The sequence below is a fragment of the Periophthalmus magnuspinnatus genome, chromosome 16 (genome assembly GCF_009829125.3).
Source record: "Periophthalmus magnuspinnatus isolate fPerMag1 chromosome 16, fPerMag1.2.pri, whole genome shotgun sequence".
In the NCBI taxonomy this organism is placed as follows: Eukaryota; Metazoa; Chordata; class Actinopteri; order Gobiiformes; family Gobiidae; genus Periophthalmus; species Periophthalmus magnuspinnatus.
This window is the reverse complement of record NC_047141.1, coordinates 11018514-11045198: the sequence shown is the minus strand read 5'-3', so window position 1 is coordinate 11045198 and position 26685 is coordinate 11018514. Positions and strand designations below refer to the sequence as shown.

At 40.9% G+C, this 26685-nt stretch overlaps 1 protein-coding gene across 1 annotated transcript in view; it reads right to left on the bottom strand.

Moving 5' to 3' along the window:
- bbs9 (Bardet-Biedl syndrome 9) overlaps nt 1-26685 on the bottom strand; it is a 189670-nt gene that overhangs the window by 53322 nt on the left and 109663 nt on the right. Inside the window, exon 21 of the mRNA XM_055228220.1 lies at nt 14869-14979. Coding sequence (XP_055084195.1) covers nt 14869-14979 — 111 coding nt within the window. The remainder of the gene's footprint in view (nt 1-14868; nt 14980-26685) is intronic.

Below are 26685 nucleotides of genomic sequence, written 5' to 3'. Positions count from 1 at the left end.
CATACTTAGCAAACCATACTACAAACAAGGATGTCTGCATAATCCCTCAGTCATCAAGGTCTGATCCATATTAAAAGCCAACATTAAATCTGTCAACTGGACAAACATTGTAGGAGTGAAGACGTTTCATTGCTCATTCAAGCCGCTTTTTCAGTTCTGGTCAGATTGCTGGTGGACACTGCCTTATATCCATCTGAAGGGAGGGGCTAACTACACTGAAACTGTAAACAGCTATTGTTTATAGTTTCAGTTTAAATGTGCCTGCATTCATCCTGAGGATGGAATTTCTGTTCAAGGAAGGATTGTCTTTCCTAACAAAAATAGCTTCTTTAACTCCCCTCTCAAACCATTTCTTTTCTCTGGCTGAGATCTGTACCTCACTATGGTAGTGAGTGGTTAGTGACTTTCAGATAGAGATGCACAGACTGGGGTCCAGAGGAGATCTCACAGTGGTGTTTGGGTGAACCAGTTTCTGTCTTAAAGTGTTTGTAGCTTTAAAATAGACCCATTTCAAACCTACAAACCTACCCAAAGCATACTAAGTAAACAAAGAGAACAATCGAGAGCCATTAGGGCCATTAAGGCTGAATGCAGGCACATTTAGGCTGAAACTATAAACAATAGCTGTTTACAGTTTCAGTGTATGTAACTCCTCCCTTCAGATGGATATAAGACAGTGTCCACCTGCAATCTGACTAGATCTGAAGAAGCAGCTTGGATGCTCCTACAACTTTTTGTCCAGCCGACAGATTTCACTTTGGCTTTTAATATAAACAATGACCAAAACTTTTAAATCACACAATAGTTATGATTAGACTGACACAAAGTTATTCTTCTCAACAATTTTTTTCTTGTTAGATGTAAAACTATAATAAATATTTACCACAGTTATTATCCCACCACTCCAAGAAATAAACATGAAAACCTGCCATATTTGTAGCAACATACTTTACATTCTGTGCTTTCAAGTCCTGCGGTATCCCCCCAGGCAAATATTTTGGAACAATACACTTGTCCCCCTAGCTTTAGCCACTAGCCAGGAATAGTCCATCAGATAACCGTGAGAGGTTACACATATTAAACATCCAAACATATCATCAACGCTCTGCCCACACAAACAAACTAGAGTTAGCCATGTAGCCAGATTTAGCTGGTATGCAGATGAGTTACATGAACGCAATCTGCTATCAAGTACATGGTCAAAAACATTAGCAGAGGGCCCATATTACGCTATTTTCTGATCTATGTTATAATGTTTGTCAATTTTGCATAATATACGACTTTTAAATAGTAACGGACCAATATCGATACTGACGTCTAAAGTTGGTTCTGATAAAACAAATGAATTGGATCAGATATCTCAGCTAGAATCAATCACATATGACAAATAGTTACAAGCCGCAAATCTTAGAAGGGGGGCCGGTGCATGAAGATCTGGGCAGCAGTCGAAGGCGAGGGCCTTAACGACCGGATCTCTGGACATGGAGACTGGCTCTGGGGACATGGAATGTCACCTCGCTGGGGGGAAAGGAGCCGGAGCTTGTGCGGGAGGTTGAGCGTTACCGACTAGATATAGTTGGCCTCGCCTCGATGCACAGCTCGGGCTCTGGAACCCAACTTCTTGAGAGGGGCTGGACTCTCCATTTCTCTGGCGTTGCCCGCGGGGAGAGGTGGCGAGCTGGTGTGGGCTTGCTCATTGCCCCACAGCTCAGCCTCTTCGTGTTGGGGTTCACTCCGGTGAACGAGAGGGTCGCGTCCCTGCGCCTTCGGGTTGGGGACAGGTCTCTCACTGTTGTGTCGGCCTACGGGCCAAACAGCAGTGCAAAGTACCCAGCCTTCTTGGAGTCCCTGGGAGGGGTACTAGACAGTGCACCGACTGGGTACTCCATTGTTCTCCTGTGGGACTTCAACGCCCATGTGGGTAACAACAGTGACACCTGGAGGGGCGTGACTGGGAAGAACGGCCTCCCTGATCTGAACCCGAGTGGTGTTTTGTTATTGGACTTCTGTGCTAGTCACAGTTTGTCCATAACAAACACCATGTTCGAGCACAAGGGTGTCCATCGGTGCACGTGACACCAAGACACTCTAGGTCGGAGGTCGATGATCGACTTTGTTGTCATCTGATCTCCAACCGCATGTCTTGGACACTCGGGTGAAGAGAGGGGCTGAGCTGTCAACCAATCACCACCTGCTGGTGAGTTGGATCCGCTGGCGGAGGAGGAAGCCAGACAGACCTGGCAGACCCAAGCGTATCGTAAGGGTCTGTTGGGAACGCCTGGCAGAGCCTTCTGTCAGTGGGGTCTTCAACTCACACCTTCGGGAGAACCCTGATCCCGGGGGAGGTTGGAGACATGGACTCCAAGTGGGCCATGTTCTCCACCTCTATTGTTGATGCGGCCGCTCATAGCTGATGTCGTAAGGTCTGCGGTGCTTGTCGCGGCGGCAATCCCCGAACCTGGTGGTGGACACCGGAAGTAAGGGATGCCGTCAAGCTGAAGAAGGAGTCCTATCGAGCCTTGTTGGCTCGTGGGACTCCTGAGGCAGCCGATGAGTACAGGCGGGCCAAGCGTGCCGTGGCTCGTGCAATTGCAGAGGCAAAAACTCGGGGTTGGGAGGAGTTCGGGGAGGCCATGGAGGAGGACTATCGGATGGCCTCAAAGAAATTCTGGCAAACCGTCAGACGCCTCAGGAGGGGGAAGTAGTGCTCCACCAAAACTGTTTACAGTGCGTGTGGAGAGCTGCTGACCTCGACTGGGGATGTTGTCGGGTGGTGGAAGGAATACTTTGAGGATCTCCTCAATCCCCCTGTCATGTCTTCTGAGGAGGAAGCAGAGACTGGGGACCCGGAGGCGGACTCGTCCATCACACTGGCTGAAGTCACCGAGGTGGTTAGCAAGCTCCTCGGTGGAAAGCCGAGGAGCTCCGAGATCCGTCCCGAGTACCTCAAGTCTCTGGATGTTGTGGGACTGTCTCTGCAACATCGCTTGGCGGTTGGGGACAGTACCACTGGAATGGCAGACCGGGGTGGTGGTTCCTCTTTATAAGAAGGGGGACCGGAGGGTGTGTTCCAATTACAGGAGAATCACACTCCTCAGCCTTCCCGGTAAGGTCTACTCCAGGGTACTGGAGAGGAGAATCCGACCGATAGTCGAACCTCGGATTCAGGAGGAGCAGTGTGGTTTTCGTCCCAGTCATGGAACACTTGACCAGCTTTATACTCTCCATCGGGTCCTCGAGGGTTCATGGGAGTATGCCCAACCAGTCCACATGTGTTTTGTGGATTTGGAGAAGGCATTCGACCGTGTCCCTCGTGGTGTGCTTTGGGGGGTGCTCCAGGAGTATGGGGTCCAGGGCCCTTTGCTAAGGGCTGTCCGGTCTCTGTATGACTGGAGCAGGAGCTTTGTTCGCATTGCCGGCAGTAAGTCAGACCTGTTCCCGGTGCATGTTGGACTCCACCAGGGCTGCCCTTTGTCACCGGTTCTGTTCATTATATTTATGGACAGAATTTCTAGGTGCAGCCAGGGGCCGGAGGGGGTCTGGTTCGGGAACCACAGGATTTCATCTCTGCTGTTTGCGGATGATGTTGTAATGATGGCTTCATCAAGCCAGGACCTGCAACAGGCACTGGGGCGGTTTGCAGCCGAGTGTGAAGTGGCTGGGATGAGAATCAGCTCCTCCAAATCCGAGGCCATGGTTCCCGACCAGAAAAAGGTGGTTTGCCCTCTCCGGGTGGGTGGTGAGTCTCTGCCCCAAGTGGAGGAGTTCAAGTATCTCGGAGTCTTGTTCACGAGTGAGGGAAGGATGGAGCGTGAGATTGACATGCTGGAGGGACTATGTCTCTCGGTTGGCCTGGGAACGCCTTGGGATCCCACCGGAGGAGCTGGAGGACGTGTCTGGGGTGAGGGAAGTTTGGGTGTCCCTGCTTAGACTGCTGCCCCCACGACCCGGCTCCGGATAAGCGGAAGAAAATGGATGGATGGAAATCTTAGAAGGATAAATATGTGATTTCAATTCAATCTATGATCCAAAAAAAGTCAACCAATTATAGTAAAAGAACAATTCAATGGATCATACCTGGACTAAGGGATTACACAGTCAACCAATTATACTTTTTAACCATAATCCCAGCAATTTGCCAAAATAAGTTTGTGGCACTGTGAGACGTGGCTACAGCTAGAGTAATCTGAAAACTACTTCAGGATTATCGTCACAAGAACAAGTCTGCATTTGCTGATAGATTATTATTTTCTATTTATATGTGCTTTTTGCCATCTCGTTTTCTCCTGGGTCTGCGTTCTCTCTCATCCAATCATCTCACTGTGTTGCAGCTCCTCCTCTGCTTGATGTTAAAATGATTTTATTGATTTTTTTTAATTTAACAAGCAAACTGAAACATAACTACAGATAATTACTGGTAAAAGTAACCCCTTTGAGGCAGAGAATACCCATATCTATACTCCATGTTCAAACACAAGCCCTGAAACCGCATATTTGCCTTTCCATCTGGGAGGACACTTAGCCTCAGAGCGCATGTAGTATGGGTATGTGTGTTTGACGACTACACAAGGCCCTGTATGTGCGTGTGTTTGTGTTCATGGGGGGGTGTGTGGGGACAGAGAGGCCAGTGTGTACCTCACACACACACAGCTCGTGCATGGGTCAGAGAGGCTCCACAGGATGGGGGGGTTTCAGATGTGAAAAGCAGCCGCGGTGAGGGACAGTCATCTGATAGAGAGGCTGTGTAATGGACCCAGCAGGAGGATGGAAGTACGCCTGGTTGGGACATGTTGTTATAATCCATGTTTTTGGTTCTGGGTATTTGCTGTGTAAAGAAAGAATTAAAATAAAAGGGTAATGAGTGTTAGCATTCAATCGGCTATCCACTGCTGAATAGCCAGTCCCTTTTACATTCGGTTTGAATCCAGAAGTGTCTGGAGTGGACCGTAAAGGGATAAAGAATATTTTAGTGTTTTGATTGTTGATTCTACAGAAATCTGTGCTGTTTTTCAGTCCTCTGTGGGGGATTTTCCACCCTTTTTTACTTGTACGGCACCATGCTTGGTTTGACGTGAACGGACCATGTGTCTCTCTGACTGTCAATCAGGTCTATCTAAAATTGGGGAGACGGGATACATTCCAGATCTACTTTTGTCAAAGTTTTGTCAAATCATGTGGTTTTGTTTGGACAGATAACCTTGTCTGTGGGCCAAAGTCAGTGGTTCCACCAACTTCATCTGTACTTGTGAGAATACAAAAGTTAGCTCTGACCGATTTTACAATCAGCACCTGAAATGCTTCTTCTCAACACTGCCTCTAAAGGTTGTGCAGTTCTGTAGAAAGTTGTCATATCTGTGATCTATGCAATGCTGTTTTCTTGTTGACCAAGTCTCACAATGTGTGTATTTTCAACAGTAACAGTAAATAAAAATAAAATGTATCGTGCGTTGGCAACTTTTTACCTTGCACAGAAAAACATAATTCATAACTATTTGTGTCCACATTTTTACTTACTGAATTAGAATTCAATCACATTTTGATTATCTGATTTTTTCATTTCTTTTCCTCCAACATAAATCCCATTTTAAATCCCCAAACATTGCTCTGGCTGCTCTAGCTCGAGCCTGTGACATCAACAGTCTCCCTGACTGTACCACCTGCACAGGGACTCCTGCAGTTCAGAATAAGTACAGTATTTAGGCTGAGGCTTTGGTGTGTGATCCCAGGTGGGCCGTGGGGAGGGCCAGTGCAGTACAGGGAGTAGCAGAGCCAAACGCTCTCACTTTCATGTGTCTTTCATCCACAGGTTCAAACCGCGCAGACGGAAGAGTGTAGACCTGGTGCCTATCTGAGTGCGTTTGATCAGACCTTTCATGTGTCCAGGCCTCACTTCCGGTTAACATGCAAAGAACAAGTGTGTGATAAAGATTTGGAGACCAGCCTAATGACTGGGATGAACTTGGATTAAAGAAGGTAGAGGTTTAAGAGTGCCGAGTTTAAAAGATGACTTAAAAGTGCATTTGATTTATATGGTGCTTTTTGGAAACTCAACAACAGTTTACATCACATTATTCATTCACTCCACACCTGGTTGGTAAACTAGAGCCACAGCTGGGGTAGACTGAGGGAAGCGAGGCTGCCAATCTGCGCTATTGGTCGCAATCCATGGTTGTCTCACCGCTGTATTCATTTCTTTATGTACAAACAACATTGCATGGCCTGCTGTCGTTGGCCAAATTAATTTAGGTTTAAATTAAGTTTTGAACAAAAGACTGATCTAAAATACAGAGTAAAAAGTAACTTTAGAAAGTGGTTGTTTTTGTGTACATTTACTTAATGGCCCTGTACCTGATACGTTGTGTAAGGAGCTCTTGATCACCATAAATAGGCTGTATGTTGTCTACATCTAATTATAACGCATTTTATGTCAGATATTCAGGACGTCCATCTTAGCATGTTAGTTGTTGTTAGCATTACCGTGACACTAAAACTCTGGTCTGAAAATTTGTCAGTGCTCATGAAATCAGTGCTCATAAAGTGATTGCTGCACTTGCATAAAGTAAGTGAGGACTAACTTTGGACCACTGCAAACCGTTTAAAATTAACTAGTTCTGTTTCCCATTTTTAAGACCGTAAAAATCAGCTAAAGCGCCTTTAAGTGCAAATTTGGCAACAGTACTACAGCTTGTACTTGAGTACATTATTAGTCATGGGTTTCAGTTTCCTGTTATAAGCAACATATTGAGAACTTTTTCTAATTCAAAAGACACATTTTTAGAGCTGGGCAGAGATTCAAATTTTTAATTGCATTTAACGGCCTTTTGGGTGCAAAAGTCAAAAAACAACATATCATGAGGGTTTTTTTAGCTCCTAAATAGCTCTTTATTTTACCATTTAGGCCTAAATATACTGTAGTCTTCACCCACTGCTTTAGTCCTATTTTAGTCCTGATTCAGATCTGATAATCAGATGCTTGGAGACAACTCTTTGGTCCTGGGTTGTTGACTGATCTGCGTTAAAGCAAGACAAAATAATTAATCGTGATTTTTTTTTAGTTAACGCGTTAACGCCACCCATCTATTGTGATTGTAGCCTCAAACCCTGTGTCTACAAAACAACTACATTGGTCTGAGAAGATCACAGTGAGTGTGGCTCATTGTTAAAGTGAGCCATGTTTACACACGCGCGTGAAAATGACAGTGACAGGTCATATTGTGGGCTTGAATGACAGGGCTACAAACTTAACTGAATGAGTTTACACAGAGATTTGCTTGTTCTTAATTATGTTTTGTACTTGTCCTTTTGAACCATCAGGATGTTATGACCTTACATTAATTTATTTTTCTAAAGATACATTTTTTTTGTCAAATTCTTGTCATTCAGGCAAAGTGGGAATGCTGTTTGGCCTAAATACTACTGAATATATAATGTATATACGATAATGTCAGAGATAGACACAAAAACAAACAATAAAAGAAAAAAAAAAAACACTCAATATAACAGGTCCATATAGCAGGGCCTAGACACACACTATTGACTCTTTCAACTCAGAAACATGTGAGCTGCTGTTTGTCCTGAGTCATTGTGCTCTATTGAACAATACAACTGCTGTGATTGGAGTGAAAAATACATTTCACTCACTCAGTGTTGATAGTGAAAATAAGTGAAAATAACATTTTTAAACTTTAGAGATTTTACCTAAACTAGGTTGACTTAGAAAATATTTAGTCCCCAATCAAATGGTTTTGGCATTTCAAGTCTTATGGGTTACAGTAACATGTATTTTTAAGTGCAAAAACAGTGATTTAAAAAATGACAACAAGACCTAAAACAAATTGAAAAGACACAAAAAATGCAAGTAGAATACATTTTTGGATGTTTCCTGAGGCTATTACCAAAAAGTGTCCCACTTTACCTGAATTCACCCTTTTCTAAAACCCAGTACAGTTTTTTACTCTATTAAATTGTACTATTAGAGCTAGTGTTGCTCATATTATTATTATAACTTAACTGTCCTTATCACTGCCAACACGTCATTTCATTCCCGCATTTGTTAAAGCATGTAGTACTACTGCCAGCCCAGAGCACTTATATTTTCATAGTGGAAGGTGAGATATTAATAGCGTATTTGGCGGTACTTTGTGGCTTTATGACAAGTCTGGACACGACTATCTTCCTCTCCAGCCCCTAACCACTTCCTCAGTTTCCCATTTCTGGCCTTGTTTTAAGTGTAAACCGCAGTCTGGCTTTGGAGGTTTACTTTGCAAACAATACTAATTAGGGAGTTTTCCCCCGTCAATCGGACAAAAGCATGGATTGTGTGAAAAATATATAGTCTAACCAAAATAGAAACTGGATGGTGAGAAACAATTTTATATGAGTATGTCTTTTTTATAGAGCTCTGGATTGAATGCCAAAAACTTCATGTAATTGGCAAAAGTGAGATGCATTAGCAAAAGATAATGTGAAAAATCTGTAAAAATTTAGAAAAAAAGTAAACAAAAGAGTCAAATCTCCATCTTCATTTATGTAAACATTAAGTTAACTGAAAATTCTATGAGGTAAAATGACACAATCCAGCCCTCTACATGAGTTTTAAGTGGTTCAAACATGATCCAGCAGGTGACGCTATCAGGCCAAGTTACAGGTCAGATTTGTGGAAAGGCGAGTCTACTCCTGGAGCTGGAACTGGATTTCAACATTGAAACTGGCAACCTAAATAAGAAACTCATGTGAGGCTCAATCTAGCTTCAGATTGGATAATTGTCTTGAGAACAAAAACACCAAATTATAACCAAAACAACCATCCATCATATCCAATGTTTTTGTAATTAAGAATAATTCAGCATTACAAATGTTACCAGTAAGAGCAACATTTGATTTGAACATGTCTATTTCATATACGGGGACACAGATGAACAGTCAAAATCATACGTACAGTTCCATTAAAGTAAGACCATAGTATCTTTTGAATGCAGCGCACTTATAACAAACAAGTCTCATCTCGAATCAAATCAAGTGCATTGCCTGAAAACTCCTAACACCTGCAGCTATGTGTTCATTTCAGCCTATCTCCGTCCCATCATACAGACTCCATCAGCTCTCCTTCTCATTAGCAGTGACGCCTGTTCGGATTAACCGCAGCAGCACCAGCGCGCCCTACACACAAAGCTAACTGCTAACGAACCCTGAGCCCATCAAAGCAACACTCACCCGCCCGCGTTAGCTAAGACAAACTGCTATAAAACTGGGATTTGCCTGCTCCCAAGACCAGAAACCACTTGTTGGCTGCGGCGCGGTATGTCTGTCTGTTTTACACAACGTGAGAAAACACAAAAGCGAGCAGCGTGGATGGAGGAGCGTCGACAGCGCGGAGAAAAGAGTTGTGGTCCAAGTCCCCAAACAGCAAAACAGTAGGCCTGGCAACGGTAAGCCAGCAACGCGCCAACACACTCCCAGGCAAAAGATACAGTGGGCAGAGGCGGCGCTACTATTAGGCAAGAATAAGCGGTTGCCTAGGGTCCCCGAACCTGGAGGGGCCCCTAATCAATCAACTAATGGCCTCTTACCTATTTCATATCCTCTGTCATAATCCATAGTAAAAGAAAAATTGTATTCTGTCAATTGGAGACAAAATTGCTGCTTCTTCAGTTCTGGCCTTATGTCTATCAGAAGGAAGGAGCTAACTACACTGCAACTTACACCTGTTGTTTACAATTTGTGTTTGTTAGCTGGGACTATTCCAAGAAAAACAACAGGGCGAGCCATTATGCAAATAGGTGTGAGATCAGCCATTAGGGGCCTGAATGATTATGTAAAATATGACTCAGGCACAGTTCACACTTAAGGTAGCTCAAAAGACCTCGCCAACAAACAGAAACTGTAAACAAATCTGGCCAGAACTGAAGCAGCAAAATGTCTTCACTCAAAAACTTTGTGTCCAGTTGACAAAATTACATCTTTCTTTTACTTTTGTTGCCACTGCAGTAGTTTCAAAGAAGTTTACAAAATATACAGGCATCAAACTATTTCTTGCTGTCAGGAGAGGCATGAGGATACTTGTGTGGTGAGGTAGCATCACTCTTGACTGTGCATTCCTATCTTTATTTTCACTTAAGACACAGCTACAAATCAAAAAGTCTGTTCACAGAATCAATGTTCTGCTCCCTGATGTGTGAACGAGCAGTGAATGCATTGTGTGTATTGTGTATTACTTACACACATAATTGTTCGTAATCATATATTAAATGACCCGCACTGCCAAAATATCATTGTTTGTGCACATTACTTGTCTGTACCTACATAATAACCGTGCTGATAGGCAGGGAGAGGACGAGCTGCCGAACCTTACGCACAGAAAATAGTCCCACATAAAAAAAAGTCTAGACTGAAACATCATTTAAGGCATAAATTATTTCTGGGTCAGTGTGTACTCCTTAATATTTAATCTGCCCTACCCTGGATTTTCAGCACTCACACTGACAGGCTTGATTTCATTCATTTGGATGTGACGGGCCCCTCTCTCTCTCTTTCTCATCCTCCTCTTTTTCTCTCTTTCGCGCTTTTTAAGTCCAGTCTTTCCCTTTCTCTCTTTGTGTCTTTGTGTCTTTCTCTCTCTCTCTCTCTCTCTCTGTCCGGTCTTTCTCTCTCTCTTACTTTCTCTGTCTGGTCTTTCTCTTTCTCTCTTTCTGGTCTTTCTCTCTCTCTCTCTGTCAGATCTTTCTCCCTCTCTCGTGCTTTCTCTGTCCAGGCTTTCTCTCTCTCTCTTTCTGTCCGGTCTTTCTCTCTCTCAATCTCTCTCTATCTGGTAGGTCTCTCTCTCCCTGTCCGGTCTTTCTCCCTCTCTCTCTTGCTTTCTCTGTCTGGTCTTTCTATTTCTCTCTTTCTGTCCCATCTTTTTCTCCCTCTGTCTGGTAGGTCTCTCTCCATCCGGTCTCCGTCCCTCTCTCTCTCGCTTTCTCTATCTGATCTTTCTCTTTCTCTCTTTCTGCTGGGTCTTTCTCTCCCCCTCTCTCTCTATGTCTCGCTTTCTCTATCCGGTCTTTCTCCCTCTCTCTATCCAGTCTTTCTCCCTCTCTCGATGCCTCACTTTCTCCCTCTCTCTCTTTCTCTATCCAGTCTTTCTGCCTCTCTCTACGCCTCACTTTCTCGCTCTTTCTCTATCCAGTCTTTCTCCCTCTCTCTATGCCTCTCTTTCTCCCTCTCTCTCGCTCTTTCTCTATCCAGTCTTTCTCCCTCTCTCTATGCGTCTTCTTCTTTCTCCGTGCGTCTTAACAGACATCAGCACTGTCAGCAGAGCAGACACACGCTCCTACCCAGACTCCTCGTGAACGGGGCAAATGCAAAAGCAGATTTAGTTTAGTGTAGCTTCAGACAGTTCAATTCAGTTTCAGACGATTCCTGCCTGATTTGAAGAACTGTGTGAGGACCAGATGAGGACCTTTCCTCATTCAAAAGATAAGATACAGATAACATTTTGTTATAAACTGCTTAATTGCTAGGACCATGGAGAATGGTTGTCATAGCTTGGAACCCATGGATTAGCCACTGACTGACAATTTATTTCATAAAGGAGGAGCGTGTTCATATATAGTCTAGTGTTCCTTGTTCTATCTCAGGGCTACTAAAAGTCTCTGTTCTTTATTAAGTGTAAATTGTCTGCATCAAATTTGACCCGTTCTTGCCGAATGCACGCACATGCACCCGAACGCACGCACATGAACCCCAACGCACACACATGCACCCCAACGCACGCACATGCACCCCAACGCACGCACATGAACCTCAACGCACGCACATGAACCTCAACGCACGCACATGCACCCCAACGCACGCACATGAACCTCAACGCACGCACATGAACCCCAACGCACGCACATGAACCCCAACGCACGCACATGAACCCCAACGCACATACATGAACCCCAACGCACGCACATGAACCCCAACGCACGCACATGAACCCCAACGCACGCACATGAACCCCAACGCACGCACATGAACCCCAACGCACGCACATGAACCCCAACGCACAGCACCACAGCATCATTCTGCCCTCTATCAATAAATCTTTTTTATCATTATAGCCGTCACATACAGAAACATGATGACTACTAAGGGTTGTAGAAAAAAGTATATATATTCAAATTAGAAAATATATACAGAGATACAGATACAGAGGTAGATCTTCCTATATACAGACTATGTCCCGCAGTTGTGAAAGACCTGCCTTTTGAGTCCTGATAGTTTTATTATTCTTGTCTGTCTGTTAATCTACTTGTAGTTACAACAAAACGGGGCTCTGGTTTGCTCATTAGCATAAATATGGTTTTCTGATTGGTTAAATGTGTTTGTACAATACGCCACACTGTCGTGCCTCGACCCCTCCCTCCTCCCTCGCTCGCTAATAAACACATTTAAGAGACAGAACCAAAACAGCATGACATTTGTCTGTTGCCCTGACTTTGGTTCACACCAAGAATTCAGCAACTTTGGACCGCAGCGTGTTATGTACTGTTGTTAATAAGAAAAGCTTGGCCTTTGCTGGGCCTGGGCCAGTTGACAATCCATGAACAAGCATAAAATACACTTGTGTTTTTATGAATAATTAATGAGTTTTGCGTTTAGTCAGCCGCTAATTAGTTACGCATTTATTGTCCAGTTTCATCTGCTGAAATGCAAATAAAAAAATGAGCATCATGAGATTCATGTTAAGGCATTGAACTATTTCACAAAAATGAAAGCAATCTATTTTTTCTTTATTTATACTGAGAAAACCTAATGAGAATACCAGACTCATTTTTATGAGTGACTTAAAGCACATAAAACAGGTGCAATAGTGGGCTGGACCAATGCAGGAACTGCTTGAATGTCTTAGCTATGTTTTTGGAAGTATACGAAGACACACCAAAAGTGCTGTTTTAGGACCTGGTTTGACCTATAATGAAATGAGAGAAACTAATACAATATGGAAAGGACGTTTTTTACGTGTACAAATCAACTACAGTAAATGGACAGAGGATTGGTGTAGCAGATGGAGAAACAGCAGTCCATGGGTTTCAGAATGATTAAAAATTAGTACACCTGCCATAGTGATTCATAATTTAAAACAACATATATATTCTTTTTGAATGAGGAAAAAACTCCTCAAAATGTTAACAGGATGTTTAAAGCCAATTTACCAAACCTTTTTTCTCATAAATGACTAAATGCTGTTTTGTTAAAGAAGAGTTTAATGACAAAAATCAGACAGGTAAACACTATCTTCATCTCATTACAAAACATTGGATTTAATAGTAACTTGAGTCATGAGCCGAGTGAGTCACTACTGTTGTATCTGTGACTCAGGTTTGAAAATCAGGTACCCCAGCTGTAAACCCATAAATAGAAAAGGAAGTCTATCACAATGTGTCTATGTATTCACATGTAGGCTTATCTGAAAAAATGAAAACAAAAAAAAAAAAAGATTAAAAAATGCTATTCAAACCAAGGCATACAACTTTAGGAGAATGTACTATTGTTCACAACTTCTGTAACACCTCAATAGGATGCTGTATTAAGCAGTAAAAATCTTTTGGCAATCTGGCCTTCTTTATTGAAAACAAACGCCATGAGCTTATCTAGTACAAAGTCAGCTGACGAGACATTGCTGTAAAATATAATACATGTAGGCTACAGAGCGCAGCAGCCTGGACAACAATACTAGAAGTAAACTTTGTTGTTGCATAACTGTATATTATTAGCACAATCTAACCAATGCTTTATTAGAGCCCCACAAGTTTTTCCCGCATTACCATAACATTTTTCCAGATATAGCCCCACTCGCATTAAAAACACCTATTGAAATGTCATCAAGGCTAACGTACGCGGTTGCCAACGGAATTAGACTTGAAGTCACTTGGCCGCATCATGTTAAATTTAAAGCCCCCTCTCTTAGGGCTAAACCTTACGATTCTGATTAGCAATACTGGCCTGTAGTTTTTGCTCCTTTTATATGTATTAAGCTTGCATGTGTGCAAATGGGAGGGTGATAATCAAAGTTTGGCAGCGGTGGCCATCTTGATTGTGTGGACTGTTCGCCAAAGCCTGGAAGTGGCGCATATGAAAACCAGATGAGATCGAGCAGGATTAGTGTGGTGTGACAGACAGTGAGCAGATATCATTGTCAGAGGTCTGTGGAGGATTGGGTGACAAGCAGAGAAGGATGCTGCGGATACAGTACTGTCTCATTCTAGTCCAATGTTATCCCATTGGAAAGGCAACAAGGTGAAAGTGCATATGGCTGTGTTCATGTTTTTGTAATTATTACTTGCTTTGATTGGATAGAAGTAAATATTTGTCCTAGTCAAGTGGCAGTTTGTGGAAAGAAAAGTACAAAAATGCAGTGAGCAGCACGAGATCCAAAACGGAAAACCTCTAGCTACTACCTACTGTATGTCATTAACAATAAAAATCCCATTTACGTGCAATTGAAGGATTTTTCTAAACATTCATTTAAAGAGGGGGTATTATGCAAAAAGTGGTTTTATATGTCATCGTTGTTTGGGTAATCTTGTGATCTCTCCCAAGCACTATTTGAACCCTCTTTGTCATTAGCAGTACGAGCATGTTTGAGGTTCAGCCCACAAGACTACATAACCCATGCTTCCACACAGCAATTGTTCGTAAATATACAAAAGCAGAATACAAAACAATATACTACAACTCAACAAACCTGACGCGATGTGCAGTAGTTTCATTAGCGGAATGCACGCCAATCAAAAGGTCTACTATCCTATGCATTTGAAGAAGGCTCAGAGTTGACACTTTAGGCTTTTGGTGTTGCTCCAAAGATGATGGGGGATATAGTTAAAAAGCTGGTGGGCCTACCTTTCTTGACTTTCTTGGATGGCTGTTTCTTCTTGATGAACTTTGCAGCGTCTTGTTGCAGATCCAACTGCTCGGCATCTCCTGAGGCCTCTGCTATGGGGTCAACTCCACCTGAAAGACAGGATAATATATATATATATATATATATATATATATATATATATATATATATATATATATATATATATATATATATATATATATATATATATATATATATATATATATAGTTGTAGTCCTAATTACTCTGAAACCAATGGATACAAGCAAATCAATTAATTACTGTTAAAGGTGCACTATGTAACTTCTCTGGTGAAAGTTCTGCCTGTGCCCATGGAGATGTTATTTCTTTGTCTGGATTGTTCCACAGTTGATGTTAATACGCAAAGTTACAGGTCAGATCTGTGGAGAGGTGGCATGAACAAACCTGGGTGCACTGCCTGCGCACAGATCATACGAGCCTGTGCCACACGTGAAGTGGAATGATGTGTTCCCACATCCTGGACCAGACAGTTGCTGTTAAACGCTCCTCTTTTGTGGAGCACGTGTGACAGTCAAGCCCAAAGCATCTCAGATAGTTTGGTGTTTTTTACTAGAGCTGCTGCCTTCAAAACTACACGTCATTATTTTAACTTTGTGTATGAACAATTTTAAAGCACTGTATATTGTTTAAAAATGCCTCACTGGTGCATGCTTCTCAAACGTACTCAAACTTCCATGTAGTTTTTGCCCTCCAGATCATAATAAATCAAACAGCACCTGACAGAGAACATGATTTGCATCTTCAGATTTTGTGCATTATGGCAAAATTGCTCTGTTGCATATTCATCAGGTCACATGACCTTTCACGACATATACCAAAAGTGCCCTGATTTTTGCCCCATGTTACTGAGCACTATGTGTTTTACACGTGTGCAAACACTTAATACATCCCTAAATGTATTAACTGAAGGAACATAGAGTGCACTAACTACTCCGCCACAAGTCTATCACTACTGTTGATCTGCTTTAAGATAAACTGCACTAAACAATGCAGCGTGTACATATTGTCTAGGTGTAGCCAGTGCTGTGTGTGAGAGTGAAACCCCAGCTGAACACAGTGGATCAGAGTGGATTTGAGGAGATTGAGAGGCCGGTGAATTGGACGCCTTGTCTCCCTGAGGCCGGCTCCTCTCCTCCTGTCCCCCTTGTCTCACCCCCCTCTTCCTTTGCTGTCTCCTGTTCCTCATTTACTTCTCTATCCCTGTCTGTCTCCAGCGTCTCCCTCGCTGTCATTGTGCACTCTTAACACTGTCACTGGTCACTAAGGGATCTGCTCACCACAAAGCCCTCCATGGTCACTGAAATCCCGAGACAAAATAACATTGGTCATTTTGGTTTGTCTCAGGTCTATGTTTTTATTCTGTCTGTTACGCATTATATTTTTTCTCCTTTCCCAAGAATCATTGCAAATTTTGTAGCTTTAAAGCGGAAACTATGTAAGCTTTTAGATTAAGGGTCCAAAACCTTCTCTGGATTGTTTTGTCTGGAATGTTCAAAAATGGGGCAATCTCCAAGGACAAGCAAGTGTCTCCACTAAAAAGTATTTTTTGGCAGTAATTGAATAAATAAAAGATGGATAAACAGAACATTCCAGGTAAAGCCATTTTCATGAGACAAGCATCTAACACACCCTCCATGAAAAGTTACATAGAGCAACTTTAAAGGACCTGTACCTGACTTTTTCCCATATATTTGAGCAGAACTTGAGGTCAACATAAGCCCACTATATATTGTCTGTATAAAATCATAAAGTGTTTTTCTGTCCAATAATCAAAAAGTGCACCGTTAGCATGCTTGTTGTTGACAGCAAACTCCACTCTGTCCTCTGAAAGTTGTGAAAAGGTCTTATAAACTCATTGTGGTGAATAATTAGGATGTTCTGAATGCATAAGTGAAGTGAGGGAAAACTTCAGGGGTCAAGTTGCAGTTGCACTAAGCCGTACCTAAGCTACAAAATATCATACCTGCAAGAACAAGAATTTCCAAAAAGTTAAAAGTTTATGGGACCTCAGGAGGCTCTCTTTTGCTGATGTTTATTAGTTTGGCATGTCAGCAAGAATAAATATCCTTTATATCTTGCATGCACATGTTATGAACATCCTCTGGAAGTTTTTTTTCAATCAGCTCTACAAATAATCCTCTAGCAAGTTAAATAAAACGGCTATACCCATTTCTTTTCTGTGTAGATGAGCAAAATTTGTTTAACCTCAGTACAGATATATTGTATAAGCTGTTCTTAAGGTAGAAATGAAACCACTGTGTACTGTCTGCATTAAATTATAAAATGGTTTATCCTCCAAGAATTGTGCTAATTGTTATTAGCATTACCGTGATGACAAAAAGTGAAGTGAAGTGGTAATAAACTTTGTGATGAAAATTTAGAAATTATTAAGAATACACAAGAAAAAGTGAGGAATAACTTTGGACCACTGCAAACCATTTAAAATAAAAATAAAAATAGCTGTTTTTTCATATTTTTAAGATGGTAAAAATCAGGTACAGTGAATTTAAAATGTACTCCGAACAAGCTAAAAAGAATAAAATCGTGTGTGTTCTTTAACTATCTCTACATACTGCACTGTTGTCCTTTTTGAATCTATGTGCCATGCCGTCTACCTTAAGGCGTCTGGGAATGTCCGCATCTCCCCTAAGCTCTGCTACATGTGTGTGCGTAGATTAGCCCGTAAGCCCCCTCTAATATTTATCCTGGCCCTCCTTAAAGCCAATCCTGTTCTCTTTGGTGGCAGCGCACACATCACCGCTTGTTTGAAATGGGATACGTGCTGCTCTTAATTGGGCAGGTGTTTGTGTAAGACCGCTCTGCTTTTTTTTCCTTTTTTTCTCCTAACACGTCGCACAATTTCACGGGAATGTATCAACAGCAGGTAAGGAAATAGGCCACCCTCAGAAGGAGCTTAGGCTGACCCCATACGCGCTACACTTACATTTTTGTTCTGTCAGGTATAAATAGAACGAGTCATTTTATTGGTTTAAAAGTGGAAAGAGTTTGGGACCTTTTCTGCCGTGATGCAATGGGTGATATAATGGAAATGCTTTATTGGAATTCCAAAATTTAGGATTTTAAATAGCTCATTGGGGATTTTGGTGGTAAACAAATCAAAGGCCCTAAATCCACTTCACAATGAACTAGAGTATTTTTCTAAATAAGATTAACTTGAAAATAGTTTTTCAATCTATCGATCATTACTTGTGGTAAAATAGGCACTGGTGGAGTTAGCAGTCTGGGGCCCTAGGCAAAATAGGGCCCTCAAATTTAAGTTTGAGGTCATCCCTACTTTTTTTGTATATTTTATATTATTTATGAACTATTTATTGTCTGTTTGTTCCTCGTTGTCCCGGAGACGCACAACTCTGTTAGGGTGGACCGGGAACTTCAATTTGCTTTAAACTTTTTAAAATGTACTTTAGCATTTCTTGCATTGTTCTGACGCAAGGAAGGAAAGACACAAGAAGACAAGGGTGCAAGAAGTCAAGGATGCAAGGAAGGAAGGACACAAGGACACAAGTAAACAAGAGGGAAAGGATACAAGGATGCAAGAAAGGAAGGATAGAAGGAGGCAAGAAAGCAAGGCTGCAACATGCAAGGAAGGATGCACGAAAGAAGAACACAAGGGTGCAGGGAGGCAAGAAAGGAGGCAAGGAAGGAAGGCAGCAAGGATGCAAAGATGCAAGGACTCATGGATCCAAAGGCACCAAGAAACAAGGAGGAAAGGATGCAAGGACAAAAGGAGGGAAGGATGCAAGGCCACAAGGATGCAAGAAAGCAAGGAGGAAAATATGCAAGGAAGGAAGGCCGTAAGGAATTAAGGATGCAATGAGGCATGGATGCAAGGAAGAAAGGAAGCAAGGACACATCAATTTGTATTAGTTTGTCAGATCATATTTCAGTCTTTTTGTAAATTGTACCAGACACGTTTAAAATTTTAATTTGAAAAAATAAACCACAAAACCACAAATCTAATCACACTCAATTTGTCAGAAAAATCAAAATGAGATATTTTCTCGAAAGTGTTCAGCCCTACACTTCAGATGAAGAGTGAAGTGATTCAGAACGAGATGCCGTGGAAACTTAGCGCCTTCTCTCGCTCGAATGTTTCTCTTATTCTCTTTCTGATTATTCTCATTCTACGACGTCTCTGACTGAATACAATTTTTTGGTTCTGATTCAACAAAATGCCTTTTAAAATCTACAGGTAATCTCATTCAGCCTTTTTAGTTTTTTTTTTTTTAAACAAATGTCTGCTTTTACAACAATTTCCTGTTCATTTAAAGATATCACAATTTCTCTCTGCTGCCTGCATATAAATAAATAAATTGCTCAATATGCTTTTTCCAGTAACTTGACATTCAAATGCCATTTAAAGCCTACTAAATTGTATTGCACAAAAACAAAATTTAAACAAGTTCAGCCATGTTTAAAAAGCACCTATATTTGTAGTTTTATGTAAACCGTTGGAAAAGCTTTAAGTCACAAATGGACACGTTGGTGACAGTGTGATTATTGTTTAGGCCATTTTGTGTGGTCTTACGCTGGTTTTTGACATCTTGGGCGCCTTTTGGACAGAATTTTGGATAGACTTTGGACAGCGTTGGTGGGAGGATGGAGCTGTTTCCATGTACCTCTGTGTGTCCGCGTTGGCGAGTGGAGCCACCAGCATTCCTGCTTTATTCTGGGCTGTGGTCTGGAGATGGGGGGTGACACGGTGCCGCTGCGGTTACCAGCAATTTTACTGTGGGCTTTACGCTATTTCAATCCCCTGTACGGGCACACATCTCTGGGCACGCGTTACACCCACGGGGCCTAGCACGCTGGAAGAAGAGGGCTGAAAGACTGAAATTTGAGTTGTTTTATTTATCAAGTTATTAAAATAGTGTAAGTGACACTGACAGTAGCACAGTGGGTTAGTGTTAAGTGCCTTGAGTTGGTAACCAGCAGTGCAGGTGTTGGGTCCATGGGCAAATGCTTCATAAAAATGGATAATCTCTGCTCCCATATGTGACAGCGGGAAGGGTATCCAGCGTAAAAAAAAAAAAAACACAAAACAAAAACAACAATTACAATTACTTTGACAATCCTGACTGAATACAAATGTACCAACCCATTTGACCTTTTTGTGAATTAATTATCCTGTGATAAAAGAGTAAATTGTGCTCTAGAATCTGATGCAAAAATCTCAAACGGTGGGCCAGGGTCTATATAACGCTAACACTACGGTAAATGTATTGTTTTTGAGAGCCACATATTAAACCTTATTGCTATTTCTAAGCGTTTGGGTCCACAACCTTGTCATTTTAATCTCCTTACTACCTTTCAACTCACAACAATCACACATTTGGGGTTAAATACTGGCACCACTTGTGAAAAATTATTTCTTTTGTTTATTTATACCGACAGAAGATGTTGAACTTAATGCCAGTTCTGGATTCATATGGATAGGCCCGGTAATTACAGAGATATTAGCCAGAAACCAAGCTAATAAATCTGCAATCTGACCGTTAAACGGCAAATTCCGCTATAACATTCTGACCTGCATTCCAGCTCCATTTTAAACTACAGGAATTCTACAGTGTTATGATGTGACGTGAACCCAACCTATCGCCTTATCATTTCTGTTATTAAGCAGCTCTGCACAGGTAATGACTCTATTTCCAAACTGGAGCTTTGCGTGTTATTTTTAGGCTTTTTGGAGGAGAACTCTTCAATTTGGAACACCACAGAGTCAGAACAAAGACAGCTGCTGAGGATTACACACTGCCTGCCCTCCGCTTCCACAAACGGACACACTCTCGCATCTTCTCCCCTCTCTTTAAGTCCAAAATAGACACCGGCCCCAAACCACAGCTACCAATGCAGCGCGAGTGTGGAAAGTACTGTACTAAAACCATGCCTGAAGTGTGTGCGCGCATACAGATGGGACATCCGAGTAAACAAAGTAGTTGTAGTTGTAAATACAGGATGTTTTAATGACTGAAGACAGGGAAAGTGAATTTGAAAGATAAACAGGAATAAACAGTGGTAACGGGTTTAACTAGTGACTGTAACATGGATAATTTGGATAATTCTTCATCTATGGTGCTTAAGAACAATGCCATACAAATCAGCTGTCATAAATAATGGCTAAATTTGACTGGCACACAGGTAGTTATGGGCCTAATAATAACAATACAAGTTTTTGTCAAGCTGGATCTCATGTAAACGGACTGGAGTAATCAGTTTTTTGTGCCAGATGTGGAAAGGATTGCTCTTTTAACAGTTCGAGATAAGGTAAGCGGCTAACGCTAGCAACTTTACGCCACAACAGTTTATTTAAGAGTGTTTTATTCATAATCCTAGGTCAAGAGTGCATTTAAACAGTGATTTTATCTGCTTTCATTCAGTCGTGTTGATATATTAGTTACTGATAATGCAACAATGGTAGCTCCAAACACCAAAACCAGCCACAGTCTTACCCAAAGAATACATTTTGCATACTAAGTCCACAGTGTTTTGCCACTAAACGATCTGTGCTCCTTCAGATGAGAACTGATGGATTTTATGTATAAATGTAAGCTCGTGCTATCAGTACAGCTCCTGAGCACAGCATTTCTCCTGTCGGGTAACCCTTCCAGCCCGATGTCCATCATTAAACTGCGTTCATTTGTGGATGATGCGTCAGTTTGTTTTGATTTATCACAAGCTAGCTAGCACGTTACTCATCAACTTTCCTATCTAACATAAATTGAGTCTTGCTTTCTTTGCACTAGATGTGTCCAAAGAGTTGAAACAATGTTGTGTAGTTTGATGTTGTGCGGTTTGCTGTTTGGTGTTGTGTACGTTGATGTTGTGTACTTTGATATTTGGTGTTGTGTAGTTTGATATTTGGTGTTGTGTAGTTTAATGTTTGATGTTGTGAAGTTTGATGTTGTGTAGTTTGATGTTGTGGTTTGACATTTGATGTTGTGTACATTTATGTTGTGTACTTTGATATTTGGTGTTGTGTAGTTTGTCGTTTGATGTTGTGTACTTTGAAATTTTGTGGTTTATAGTTTAACCTTTGATGTTGTGTACTTTGATACTTGGTGTTGTGTTGTTTAATGTTGTGTACTTTGATATTTGGTGTTGTGTGGTTTAATGTTTGATGTTGTGTACTTTGATATTTGGTGTTGTGTAGTTTAATGTTTGATGTTGTGTAGTTTGATATTTGATGTTGTGTAGTTTGTCGTTTAATGTTGTGTACTTTGATATTTGGGGTTGTGTAGTTTAATGTTTAATGTTGTGTACTTTGATATTTGGTGTTGTGTAGTTTAATGTTTGATGTTGTGTAGTTTGATATTTGGTGTTGTGTAGTTTAATGTTGTGTAGTTTGATATTTGGTGTTGTGTAGTTTAATGTTGTGTACTTTGAAATTGTGTGGTTTGTAGTTTAATGTTTAATGTTGTGTACTTTGATATTTGATGTTGTGTAGTTTGACGTTTGATGTTGTGTACTTTGATATTTGGTGTTGTGTAGTTTAATGTTTGATGTTGTGTACTTTGATATTTGATGTTGTGTAGTTTGACGTTTGATGTTGTGTACTTTGATGTTTGACGTTGTGCAGTTGTGCGGCGTTTACTGTGGCTAATCTGCAGCAGCTTCACCAATAACTCGTAGCTTATGTAAACAAGACACATGTGAGGAACTACACTCACCTTTTTCCTTTGTATCTTTTTAAAGAACACCTGAACACAATGAACACAATGTTTGTGGACTGGGTGTCATTATTTGCAGAGGAAAAACGAATGGAAAGAAAATGGCTAAAAGGACATGGATGGGAATGCTGCAGTTTTACAAGAGGTGAGTAATCAAGTAATTATTGTCCTTTTTGCTATTTCCCATCTTTATATCCTGTGTCTTGGTGTCCATTATTCAGTTTTATTGTCTGTTGCCTTGGTGATGTTTTATGGTTACGATATCACAGAGCAGCTCGGAGTCAACGTGCAAGGATCCAAAGATAGGTTATGTTAAGGTTGAGTCAATGACAAGCAGATCAGGGCCTAAATTTTGAAAATAACTCATTTTAGCAGAGATTTTCTTGCCCGCTTATATTGTCTTGCTGAAATGGGTATTGCAACACTGGAAATTCCCCATTGTGGGACAAATAAAGGTTTTCTTATTTTATTTTATCTTAATCCTGTAATGTGTGGCAGGCTTAAAGTTAAAGAAAGCCATGTTAGAATGTGGTTACCTCCTCAAAAACAGACCTGGAGTTGTGTTTTGTTTCATTTACACGTTTGAGGAATCTTTTATTATTGTTCTGTCTACATCTCCAAACCTCAAAATGCTCTGTTCAACTTTATGATGTCATGAAGTAGCAGTTTTCAAGTTAACAGCTACATTTTACCTTTTGTTCAGTAGAGATAGGCAATTCCAGGGCGGAAATTCTTCAAATGATTCTAGTGAAAGTGTATAGAGTTTAAAAACACAGTGGAGCACTTCCTGTATTAACACATGACATCACAAGGAGAGAAGAACTCAACCTAAATATGCAGGATTTGTGAGTTCAACATGTGTGAATGAAACAAAACACAACTCCAGATAATCATAAACTTTTAAATTGGGACAATCTAGTAAAATTTCAGGATGCTAACTTGGTCTTCAAAATTCTTCATGGCCTTGCTCCTCCTCCACTCTCTAAATTTTTTACACAGAGTGGTAGAAACACCAGAGCTGCTGCCTCAAACAATCTAGTTGTGCCTCTGAGAAAAAGCTCATTTAGCCAATCTGCTTTCTCAGTTCGAGCGGTCCAGTTTTGGAACACTGTCCCGCCTCACATCAGAAGCGTGGAGTCACTCAGGACTTTTAAAATCATGGTAAAAAAATGGTTACTTCTGAATCAAGCCTGTGATCATCAAATGTGAAATTGTGCTGCCATGTGCTGCCTGCCAGCCTCATCTGTTCTGTGTTGTCTGTAGATTTTGTCTGTCTGTATCACAGTGTTTTACTAATTGCCTAGTTACCTGTACTAACTTTTAAAACATTTTACTAATTACCAAACTAACTTTTTATAATCTTGTATTTTATGTGTGGTGGCATTTTACATCTTGCCATAGGGACTGCAGTTGGAAACTAGCTGTATAGCTAATACTGGCGCATTTACAGAAATGTCGATTAATGTGCATTGTCCCTATTCAAATAAACTAATAAATAAAAAAAATAAAAAAAAAATATATTTGTGATTAGGAAACAACATTACAACATAGATCTGAAAATAGCTGGCTTTTTAATCAGAAATATTAAGTGGTCAGTCTGTAGGGTAGAGCGAGAGAGTAGCGTGCCCTCCTGATGAGTTCACCACACAGACATGCCCACAGCCCTGAGTGACTAATGATGCTTGTTGTGATCCAGGCCAAACCACCAGGTGTGAGCCTTTCAGCTGTTCAGACCAGCTGGGTCACATGACATCACCACTGCGATGCCCGGGTCATGTGATGGTAGGACTGTTAGGCACGGGTTTATGGAAATATTTGGAAACTTAAAAAACAAATAACAAAAGAAATGCTGCTGTAAATGTAACCTTAATGTAGTGCCGAAAGCCAAAATAATTAAAAGCAATGTATGGTGAGCTTATTCACTCTCAAAGTATTACAAAAATATTCTGAATGTTCCTCTTCTGAATAAATTATATGACAAATTAACACTACAATATCCTAATGTGGGCAAAGATGGACAAAAATGAATCTCGATATATAATTTTTTTTCACGCAATATTATATAAATCCAGCAAAAATGTGTTAAACCATGTCTTTAAAATGTATTAGCTCAGGTTACAGTATTAGGCAAATAATTGTAATATTACCCCTCAAAAGTGCAGAAATGTCCTTATTTATCCTTATATTCTTATTTGGGAGTTTAAAATACAAGTATTTTTCCTGTTTTTTTTAAATGACCTTTTCTTGCAGCAGTTTAAATTAATAAAATAGGAAAACGGGTGGAGAGCTACTGGGTCTGAGCTACAGGTTGGAGATCTAAGACTCACATAAACTTTAAATTCTGGATAGTTACTTAATGTGAACAGCTGGATCTGGATCTCATTTTTTAAGAGTCGACACGAGTGAGATCTTTGCGCATGAAAAAACATTTGGCATCATAATAACAGTTATTTCGATTATGCATAATTTGAAAGGACAAACACAATCGCTTTCTCAGTTTGAACCATTTTAAACACATTTAAGCCTCGGTCGTTTCTCTCTATGATTAGTTTGTTTTTAAAATAAGTTCTCGCACTGGCTTCTGTCATATAAACAAATAGTAAAAGAGTCAGTCTTTTGAATAGCTCTTTGAAATGAATGGATCCAAAAGATTCGGATCTCATAAAACAGCCAAAAGTCCCATCACTATTAAATTCCTCATGTTTTGTAGTGTGACATAGAAATTGCACAGTGGACTCTATGCTAACAGCAGATTTTTTTTTCTTTCCCAAATCCAAACGGGGGCGGACGGGGCCTGAAGGAGACTTGAGAAATAGCTTGTTGAGGACAGACGGCTGGATTGTGGGGAGCAGGGAAGCGTAAATGCAGACTGTAATTGATGATCTTGTCAGGGAGCCTCCTGTAAAGTCCAGCCAGACGTAAATGAGGCGGAGAGAGTGTGAGCGCGTGTCCACCGTAAACCTCTGTCCAGTTTCACAGCTCTGGTTTTGTGCATCGCTGTGTTGTCCTGGCGGTGTGGGCGGCGTTCAGACCCATGTACGTTTAAAAGAGCGCGTCTGTGTGCTGTAAATGTCATGCTGTGAATGGGCCTCATGTATTTGACAGGTCGAGCCCAAAATCCTCACCACGGGACGCAAGAGGAGATTGGCTCCGTTTAAGTGCGCTGGTCAGAGGGGAGCCATGTTCAAGGGGGGAGGTCGGATTTTTGTATTTAAAGTTTTTATTTTATTGTTGTTGTTGTTTTTTTGGTCAGTTCTAGAACTTCTAAAAATTTTGTGGTATAGAAGAAACAAATATGGAATTATTTGCAAACCAATAATTACTCATTTTAAAACCATTATTAAATTTTTTGTCTCTGTTAGTCACTGTGGACCAATTACAATCTTATATCTTCATGGAAAAAGCTGTTGTGCTTGTAACTTAAATCTGCATTGTGTTGTATTGAGTGATTTGTGCATGTTTGAGCAGTCTTTAATCACTTATTTTCAAAACACCATATTGTCGATCAACTCCCATTTTTACCACCACCGGCATACGCCCACTGCTTTGTATTTACTTTGTCCTCTAGTTTTATTTTCTTAATCGGTGACAGGCATGGGATTCGGCAGCGTCGCGTAGTCATTTTGGTACAAATGAAAAAAATCTGCAACTCGTTTGCGTGATCTGCAGCTATCCATCTGAGGTGTCGACAGCTACACGGCTCATTTACAGCGACATCTGCTCCCATTGGGGACTGCAGTTTTCTAGCATGGAAGTCAAGGGGACTTGTTTTGTTTGTTAAGCCGTTTTAGATGAATATTGCCATTTAAAATGTGCAAATTATAACAAAATGATCCAAGACTGTCATAGATTATAACTATAGCAGACGCTAGCACAATATCTGTTCTTTAAAGATGCACAATATAACTTTTTCTTTTGGCCACTTCCAGCTTGTCTCTGATTTGTATTTTGAGTTTAATGCCTGAAACTCCATGAAGACAAGTGGGTGGCATATCTAAAAGTTACATAGTGGACTTTTATCATAAACAGAATACAAGCCACTATTACTATATGACAGTATTTTCTCCAGCATGTGAAATACTATGG